This window comes from Corvus kubaryi, unplaced genomic scaffold (assembly GCF_017639235.1).
Source record: "Corvus kubaryi isolate FWS band 111438036 unplaced genomic scaffold, C.kubaryi_AGA036_p1.0 split3-73, whole genome shotgun sequence".
NCBI lineage: Eukaryota > Metazoa > Chordata > Aves > Passeriformes > Corvidae > Corvus > Corvus kubaryi.
This window is the reverse complement of record NW_024582091.1, coordinates 33,380,316-33,390,638: the sequence shown is the minus strand read 5'-3', so window position 1 is coordinate 33,390,638 and position 10,323 is coordinate 33,380,316. Positions and strand designations below refer to the sequence as shown.

The 10,323-nt window shown below is 43.7% G+C and overlaps 1 protein-coding gene across 1 annotated transcript in view; it reads right to left on the bottom strand.

Moving 5' to 3' along the window:
* Window positions 1-2,209: 2,209 nt before the first annotated feature.
* The window catches only part of RSPO3 (R-spondin 3), a 61,522-nt gene continuing 53,408 nt past the window's right edge, over window positions 2,210-10,323 (bottom strand). Inside the window, exon 6 of the mRNA XM_042017044.1 lies at window positions 2,210-3,257. Within this exon, the coding sequence (XP_041872978.1) occupies window positions 3,064-3,257 (194 nt within the window). The 3' untranslated portion in view covers window positions 2,210-3,063. The remainder of the gene's footprint in view (window positions 3,258-10,323) is intronic.

Below are 10,323 nucleotides of genomic sequence, written 5' to 3'. Positions count from 1 at the left end.
AAAATTTTAGTTGCCCAGGTGAGTTGGATGTACTTTTTAGTGCTTCACCATGGCTATAGGCAATATTATCAAGCATTTTTCTGTATGGGAAGAAGCAACATGGGAGACAGCAACTTCCTTGTTCATTTCCAGGAAAGAGGTAACATGTTTTTTCAGGTACCAGTGCCATACATTATTACTGTTGGGCCACATTCTGTTTAGATTTTAATTCCTTGCTGAAAGTGACAGTATTGCAATCCTGCTCTTGGTGAGACAGACTTGTCACTGCCTCTTGTGTAAGCAGGGAATTTGTAATAAAGGTTTTTTGGCTGCATAAGAGAGTTCACATTTGTATCCTAAATTATCTTCTCTTCCTTTCTCCCTCTTTCTTTCCCTCAGTCTGTAGCTCTTGAACTACTTGATACTGTTTTTCCAGTCTTCTGTTTATCTTTGCCAGATAAATGGCATTCCTTTGACTCCTCCAAGTATTGTAGTAGAGAATAACTGAGACCAGGGACGTTCTGAGTATAGCATCTAGTTTTGCTTTTTCCTTTTTTTTAAAAATTCCTCTCTGAACACTCTTGTTCATTTTTATAGATTTTGTTTGTGTTTCTATCAAAAGCCATTCTTCCATACCAAACCTCCTTGTCATTTAGCTCCTATATTTAGTCAAGGCAGGGAAAAGACACAGTCCTACTGGTTACTTTTAAGAGTTGCAGACAAATCTTCCCTGAGTTCAACTATTCATGTCATCCAGCTGCTGACCTAGTTTGCTGCATCCAAGTAGGGACGCTACATGTGGCCAAAACCTATCCTTGGAGAAAGTAAATTGAACACTAAATTCTTCCTGAGCAGCTGAACATCCCTGTCTGCCCACCAGCATTGCAGACAGATGAGTGACTGCAGCTGCAGGAGAGGATTTCAAGCACTGGGTTCCCCTTTCTGTTGTGATGCCAACACCTCTCAGCCCAGAACTGCTACTTGTACCTCATCTTTTGGTGCCAGCTTCTGAGTCTGACAGCATGAGGATTTCTCCTTTCCTCTCTCTACGTCCCATACATCAGAGCCTCAGTGCTGCACACAGGTTCTGCACCCTCCACTACACTAAGACCAGCTCCTCCTCAGCTGCTGCTGCCAACAAGGTGGGGAGATGTTGGTGGAGGAATTTGACTGCTGCTGCTTGGATCAGTAGTGGGAGACTGAGACCAGACCACTCTGGAGGAGGGTGTAGACAAGTTATGAGATGGAGCTGGGAGCTCACAAATAGTGACCCCTGCTCCAGTCTCCCACTGCTCGGTGGCCCTCACAGGCACTCAGCACACCCTGCTTTGCTTGTTCACCCATTCAGACTCCATTGCGTATGAGGAGTGTTACATGTGTATGATGCTCATCTCTGTAAAATTCAGCCTGTTGGTCTTCTCAGCAGAAAAAATAAAATAAATGCATAAAATCAGGGACTGTTTACAGAAAGTTTTAATTAATTCTCATGAAGATTGGAAGCAAACTGTGGGATCCTTAAACATCATGTGGTTAGACTACTGCATCTATAGATATCATTAGAGACAAAGCTCTTACAAAGCAAACTATAGGAGACCATCCTACGTTGCTGTCTGGATGATTAGGATATTCTTTGGAAAGTCACTGAGGCCTGTCACTCAGGTGTCCTCAGCCTGAGACAGGCTTCAGTGTGTCTTTTTTAAGGTCAAAATCACTGTGAAAAACAGAAATAGTGAACAGGGAGGGGAACTGACTCCCGCCACCTGTTCTAGTCCACGCAGTGGGTGGGCTGCTACCCCCAGGACAGCTGTCATTGGGCAAAACATGGCAACAGAACACATACCATGAGGTGTGTTGGTTCCTCAAAATGTTGCTGTAAAGGGTAAGTCCATTTCTGAGCAGCAAGTCGGTGTGTAGCATAACCCGTGTTTCACTGATGCGCCATTCTAACCTCTAACATACCCAGAACATTACCACTGGATTTGGTTTGTCCTCTGAGCAGTGGAGATTTTCCCCTCTGTTGAGTCAGAGAGAAGAACCAGAATAGGAAGTAAAATTGGACAGAAGTTTGTAATTTCTGTACTTCTATAGATTTATTGTTGTGGATACCCTTTTGCTAGATTCACAGTGTAGGTGTAAGTTGTGTTCTCTTCTGTTTGTGAAGCTATGAAATTATTCCCTTCCCCAGTAGAAAAAGTGACACCACCACTGTGAAAAACACATACTTAGATGATCTATTTTTCTGGTTTTTATTAATTCAACGTTGTCTCCTACAAATACGATTTGTCATTCACCAGAAGATTTGAAATGTAGACTTAAGTTACACATAGGTATAAAAAGCATAAAACAGCACACACGGTACCACTGTTTAGACCAGAAAACATTGTGTTGTCCACAGATAAGAGCATTATTCAAGCTCAGCCTAGTTGCCTTCTTCCTCAGGGATTCAGTCTTCAAAGTTGCAGATGCTTCTTCTTCTTATCCCTCAGCAGCTGAAGCCCTGCTGGCTTTCTCCTGATGTATCTCGCCCATGTCCGGAGCATGGACTGGGAAAACACGGGGCAACCCCATCCTGCTCCACCAGAGGTTGTAAAACGTTGGGCTCCTCCTGGCTCTTCAGAAATGTTTTCCTCCTTCTCTTAATTATGTACAGTATATGAAGGGATACGATTTTTGTCTTTGATTTAGACATATCTCTTGCCTCATACTTAAACAATAACTTGAAAAATATTTTACAAAGAAAAAGAACATTGTTCATCTGAATGTCATTCATTATTATATTGCTATATTTTATACCCTATAATTAATATATACAAAATTTCTTAATTGCCTTTTACAGATGCATGGAAGCATATAATATAACAGTTTTAAAGTATCCCATCTTTAGATTTCTATTTCCTTGGCTCATGTCAATCTCTTTAATAAACTATGGTTGCTTGGAGAATATAGGAAGTATTTGGAATGTTGTTTAAAGTTTAATAATAACTGGTAGCATTGTTCATTTGCGGCCTGAATGGTTGGAACACCTGTCAGGGCGATCTGGTAGAGATAGCAGCATCATAAGACTTAAACAATCAGGGAGGGCCATTAATGTGCAGTGTCAACGGGTGCCAGGTCCTGTTCTTTGTTTGGGGCTTTCCTTTTCTTCGGCTGCGTTTTGTTGTTGTTTTCCCTCTGTTCTCGGTTTTGTCTTCGGGCTGCTCGCCCTTTGCTTTCCTGTCTTGTCTCCTTGCTTTCATCTTTGTTGGACTTTTTTCTTTTCTCCTCCCTATTTTTTTTCCCTGAAAAAAAAAAAAAGATGGAACATTAGAAGATTTGCTCAGGCTATTGCAATTTCTGAGTCCCTCACTTTGCCATAACCTGTGAAACCAGCCTTGGATTAGTTGGTAATGTGGTTATATGTTTAACTTGGTTAGTCCCTTGCCCCCATTCCCAGTTGGTACACCCTGAACTCCAGCCGCTTCCCCAGTGTTCCCTATATGGTTGTTCTCCTCCCCTTGTTCCAGTCGGTTCTCCATCAATCACCCAGACTCCTCCCGTTATTCCCGAAAGTTTGGTGTCCATCAACTAAGCCCTCCCTGATTATCCTTATAATGGTCCTCATCAATCCCCTGAGATCCTGCCCCTTCTGATACCTCCCCTCTGGAAATCCCTGAAACCTCGATGCCCCATTGGGGCATGTGGTCTCTTTCCCTCCACCCCTTAAGACTATTGATCTGCGTGAATGTCTATCCCTGTCCATATCCCTCCCCCAAAGACCCCTATTGGTCCCCTGTCGGGCCATCCCCATTGTAACGCCTCCCTTTACAAGTAGTTGAACAGATCTGGTCTGTGCTTGCACTCCTTGGACTCCCTTCGGGCAGTAAACCTGGAGCTGTATCCAAAGGCAAGCCTCCCCGCAAGCTTTTATCCTCTCCCTCGTCGGGGCTGCTGACAGCCACACCACCTGGAGCTTCAGCTCCCCTGGGCAGAGATGAACTCCAGAGGAGCAGCTTATTTAAAGCCTCGAGCCTTCGGCTGCTCCCCACTCCTGCTGCACACCACGAGTGCCAGTCGGGCTGAAGAGAGCGGTCACTGCGACAGATTAGCACCTCCCATTAGGAGCTGGACACCAGTATCAGTGTCTGGAAACGTCCAATCACCACACCTGCATCCCAGGGCATTCTTGATATAGCAACATGAATCCCATGGCAAAGTGTCTGCTCCAGCACAGGAATGTGATGGTCTTCAGACTAAAATGTGGTGTCTCAAGTCAAACTTTAGACAATTGTAACAAAATTAAGTATTCAAGTACTTTATTGCTTTAAATAAGGTAAGATGTTGAGGAATTTGCTGCTGCTGCAGACCTCTCCAATAAAGCATCCTGTCCCCTTAAGAACATTAAAACTTTGTAGATTGGCTGTGGAGATGATGTAATGGAGTGCATTTTTGCTCGCACATAAGGAAGAAATTCTTTATGCTGAGTGTGGTGTGGCACTGGAACTGGTTGCTCATAGAAGCTGTGAATACCTCATCACTGGAAGTGTTCAGGGTCAGGCTGGATGGGGCTCTGAGCAACCTGATCTACTGAAAGATATCATTACCCATGGCAGAGATGATCCTCAAAGATCCCTTCCAACCAAAACATTTCTGTGATTCTGTGATTCTATTTCTTCTCTTTGCTTTACAAATCAGTGCAGGAATGACATTAACTTGAACTTGTAAGTACACACAAGCCTAAAACAGATTAGATTTTTTGTCTATGTGAAACTACTGAGCTATGCAGCTGAAATTCACCTGTGGTTAGAAGAATCCCAATGATATCTTCAAAGGCAACCTCTCTGGAGGCTTTCCTGATAGAATGTCATACTAACTCATATGCCTTCTTATGTGGAGAAATTTCTGGACAAGTATTGAAAAAAATATCTTTCATGATATCCCAGTAGTGATACTAGTGAAAGTAATCTATCCTTCTTTGTTACAGAAAGAATATTTTTTGGTTTTAAATTTTAACAGAGAGAATCCAGGCTTTCCTACACCAGTGAAGGGGGAGTTACACAGACCTGGCAATAGCTCTTGTTGTTGAGGGTGCTGAATGCAAGGAATTTTGCCCATTTCTGCCTCAAAATCAAAGATGGGGATCTTTGATGCCTCACTGAGCTCCATGGGAGTATGTCACAGTGAGGTGGTAGGTGCAGGGGAAGTGGCTTTGTTCTGAGAACAGATAACCATCCAAGGAGGTGAAGGTCAGACAAAGGAAGAGAGATTCAGAGGAGGTGAAGAGTATGCAGAAAGCAAGGATCAAGACCAAGATGTGAGAATATGCTGTATCTTCTTGTTGCGTAGCTCTATGGGAGTGTTTTACAGCTTCTCCATTCTTTACCACCACTGCCTGGGATCGGAGAGCAAGGGAAGGTTTAGATACACACATTAAGTCAAGTAGTGACCAGCATCTGCCTTTATCATTTGTTGTTTCTGAAAGAGTAAAACTTTAAATGTAAAATGGCACCTTAAATTTCAGGGAACCAGTCAGAGATTACCTGAATATACACCCACAAACCTGCAGAATCCCTCTCTGAATTTGTCAATGCCATCTGAGATGCACAGAGGTGAGCAGGGGAGACCTGCAGAACTGGCATGGGAGGCTCAGCAAGAGCTATCACCACTGGGAGAGCTCCATGCAGAAGTAAGGCTGCATCTTACCCAGCTGTAATCCTGTCTCTTACTAATGGATAAATGACAGTATGGGATTTCATTCCAGTGGTTTGTAAATACTGTTGGCCCAAGATGAAATGTTATTTGAATGGAAACTGTCCAGACGTTCAGTGTTTGACATTACTCACTTGGTGATTAGCCAAAATCATTCAGCTGTGACTTCCCAGGCACAGTTCTTTAAGTATGTTGGAATGACATGTAATGGTTTCCCATTCAGCCATGGAGCAGGATGTATGTATTTATATGTGTGTGGATATACTAAGAATAAGATATCTTTGTCTAGCTAGAGGCTTATCTAGGCATGGCTTTACTGTTTCTGTTTTAATCAGAGTGGTGTCTTTACAAATGACAAGGAAAACTGATCTCTGGAATATACTTAAAACTGAGTCCTAATTCTCTTCTACTCTGAGGATAGCTAATTTGGAGTCCTCTGTGCAGTTTTGTACAAGGTTTAATGCTACCACCTCCATTCTCTTGCCATTTGGGAAAAGATCTGCCCTCTAGACCTGTGCTGTTGTGGTAAAGAGATATAACATAGAAGGGTCATCTTTGCTGATTCTTTAGTTCCTTTCACTACTATATTTAAAAATGGGAATTTTTCTATGACAGTGTAATGTTATTCCCAGTCAGTCCTTGTTTCAGTTTAGACCCAAGAGAAGATTCTACCAGCAGTCGTCTGCTAGCATTGGGATATAGCTGAAGCCCCATTCTTGAGCACATCACCCTCTCTGTTCATATCCCTTCTCTCTTTTTCCCAGAGATTTGTTCCTGAATATTTTTTCTTCTTTCTTCTACTTCATGAAACCCACTTCCCAGCAGCACATTGAACGGGGCACCAGATATTGTGGAAATTCATTGGAAATTTGGGCATTTGGCTATCTGTGAATGAAAAGTGCAAAAATTACATGGGCCATTATGTTTACAAGTTCATCTCTGAATAAGAGATGGCCTTTCAGTACTTAAAGAGAGCTTATAAAAAAGATGAAGAACATTCTTTATATGGACAGATAGGACAAGGGGCAGAGGTTTTAAACTAAAAGAGAAGAGATTTAGATTAGGTGTTAGGAGGAAACTCTTTATTGTGATGGTGATGAGCCACTGAAACGAGTTGCCCAGAGAAGCTGCGGATGCCCCATCCTTGGAAATGTTCATGGCCAGTTTGTATGGGGCTTTGAGCAACCTGCTCTTGTAGAAGGTGTTCCTGGCCATGGCAGGGGTGCTGGAACTAGATGACCTTTAAGGCCTCTTCCAACCCAAACCATTCTATATTTCTGTGACCTACTTTGCCTTTGAAGAAGATGGCAAGGCCATTATTAAAACTGAAACTCAGCGAAGAAGTAAACGAGGCAATAACGTGACTTGGAAAAAAAAAATTCTCCTGGAATTCCAATTTCCTTTACGAGGAGTGTTCTTGTTGGGAAGTTCTCCCGGGTTAAGGCGTGCAGCACTTGACGCTGCGCGCGTCTCTGCGCTCGCCGGGCTGTGCCGCAGTGCCGGTGCCGCCCGCGCGGGGGCGCCGCGGTTCCGCGCCAGGCGGGGCGGGGGCGGCTCCCGCAGCCGCGGGTTCCCTTCTCCGTCCCCTCCGGCCGTGCCCTCGGGCTCCCGCCCGCGCCCTTCCTGCCCTCGTACCGCCTGTCTTTGCTTTATTTTGCCTGCGGGTGAACTTTCCCGGTGGGTCACGGTATTCTTACTGTGATGCACTAACCTTACTGACGTTTATTTCTTCTAATAGATTCAATAAAACTGTTCAAATTTAAAAAAAAAAAAAAAACAAAACAGGATAAGTATTTTTAGACAGGAGATAATGAAACATTTTCCAATAGAGTGTTTTGCTCATGAAGAGACTATATATAATATCAGAGAAGTATTAGAATCTCATTAATACTTATATTGTATATTACAACTATTGTATTAGAAATGTAAAATACTTGCAATATATATTAAAATAAAGTAATTATTTGGTGTTAAAATAGCTTTTATGTCGGAACCAAAGCTTTGTACAGACAATTGTACTGGAAGAATTGATCTGCAGGCACTGTGAGTTTTCTGGTGCACAGGAGACCGTTTGCTGCTTCTAATAATAGCAAATTCCTATGTTGAGGAAAATCTAGAGACTTGCTATAATTTTGAGAAGTGCAGTAGTTCAAATTAAATGCAGACATGAAATTAGTTTGGATAACAGTATAATTATATGTCTAATCAGATTCAAGGTGCTGAGTTCTTGTTAATATATTTTATAGCCCCAGGTCAAAGAAATTCCTGTGTCTATATTTATGCAATCCATATCTGAATACATCTATAAGTACACGAGCCAGGGTATTTCAGAGAAGCCTTTTCATAATCTCATCAGATGTGGTATTTCCACTAGATCTACAGCTGCATTTTATGGATTACGGGGAGGAAGCATTGGCCATGACTTGGGACGCCTTGGTACTCAAGAACACCGTGAGACAGAAAATCATGGCTGACATGGATTAACTACCACAGGTGACAGGTTTCATCTGCTTTAAGCATTGTCACTTAGTCCCACCTATTATAATCAGCTGTAATTATTACGGGGGACTTGGGTGCTGAAATGCCAAAACACCATGGGAAGACATAAAATCTGATTATGCAAACTGCCTCACTTTGATTGGGGGGTGTAGGGGGGAGGTGTTACAGGGTAGGCCTCATGGAAATCCCAGAGGGATAAGAATCTGGCATCAGACATTTGTGATGACTGCATTTCTTTCATCACTCCCATGAAGAAGTTTACTGTGGAAGAGCAAAAGGAGCAAGAGGAGTCATGGAACTGCTCCTGTCGGGATTTCAGGCACTGACGTAATAGGCCCCTCTCTGGAAGGGTCCCGCTGCGTCTACTGTGCCTGTCACCACGGACCACAAATCCTCCCCACTACACTGTAATAAGCTGAAGAGCTGTAATAAAAGACCACAAGCCACTGCTGTAACGTGCCACAGTGTTCTTTCACACCCCTCACAGCCTTGTCTGACCTCTTGGTGCTTTCCTGGCTTCTGGAGCACTATTAGCACTGGTGCAGCAGTACCAGTGCCCCAATACCTTTGTACCCCACGAGGTACAGGGACAAAACTTGAGGGTTAAGTGCCACCATACTGTGTTGCTCTCCTTCCCACCTGTCCACACCCTTCCCAGAGGCATTTTTAGTCCTCTTAGACAAAAAGTCTGTCACACTTTCCTCGTGATGTGACCTGGACAACAACAGCATGACAAAAAGAAACCATGCTGAGCAAAGAAACCAGGAAGAGGAGCATGCCCCAGGCTCTAAACTCCCTTGCTATAGCTCTGTCAACAATACAGTCATGCCATATTATGCAAATGAGCAGATCATTCTCATTTTCAAGAAAAGTGACACATTTTTTTTCTGGAACATAGCCTGTAGCATGTACTCGCACTACTTGCCAACAATCCTCCAAACCCCTGGCTACCCAGTGATGCAATGGACTTTCTCCTTTCTTTCCCAAGCCACAAGTGGCTGATTCATCTGGTATGTCTTTTTGAAGTCTAAACAGCATAACTGCATAACTTATTTCACAGCAATCTTTTTTTTCCTTTGCTGTTGTGGCCCTATTTTATAAACACTAGATTTCTGGGTAACCAGAGTGTGAGGGTCAACAACTTCAGAACAATCTAGATGCTACATGACTTAGTGCATTTCCTGGCCTGCCTTTACTACTGAAGATGTTCCAACTGCTGAAGAGAATATGAGTAAAAATTTTAATGGAGCTAAGGTCCAAAGACATTCAAGGAGCAACTAACTTGGCTGAACCTATGTTCTCCTGCTGTTGAGATATATGACGACAGCCTACCTGGTTTCCCATACCAGTCCAGATGGATACAGATCTTAAGGCACGTGTCATATCCATAGTTCTGTGTGGTGATCTTAGGTAATACAAGATACCTGCACAAGCTCAATAAGTGGCCCCATGGGAATCTCATGAGGTTTAACAAGACCAAGTACAAGGTGCTGCAACTGGGTCAAGACAACTCGCAGTATCAGTACAGGCTGGGGGGTGAACAGATGGAGAGCAGCCCTGACGAGAAGGACTTGGGGGTGCTGCTGGATGAGGCTGGACACGACCCAGCAATGTGCTCCTGCAGCCCAGAAAACCAGTGCTGTCCTGGGCTGCATCCAAAGCAGCATGGCCAGCAGGGCGAGGGAGGGGATTCTGCCCCTCCACTCTTGTAAGACCCCACCTGGAATACTGCATTCAGCTCTGAGGTTGCAGGCACAGGAAGGACACTGGCTTGTTGAAGCAAGTCCAGGGGAGGGCCACCAGGATGATTCGAGGGATGGAGCCCTTGTCCTATGAAGAAAGGCTCATAGGATTGGGATTGTTCAACCTGGAAAAGAGACAGCTTTGGTGTGACCTAATTGCAGCCTTCCAATACCTGAAGTGAGCCTACAAGAAAAATGGAAAGGGGCTTCTAACAAAGGCAGGTAGTGACAGGACAAGGGAGAATGTCTTTAAAATGAAAGACAGTAGGCTTAGGTTAAATCTTACGAAGAAATTCTAGAACGGGTTGCCGAGAAAAGCTATGGCTGCCCCATCCCTGGAAGTGTTCAAAGCCATGCTGGATGGAGCTTCGAAAACTTGGTCTAGTAGAAGGTGTTCCTGCCCATGTCAGAGGGTTGG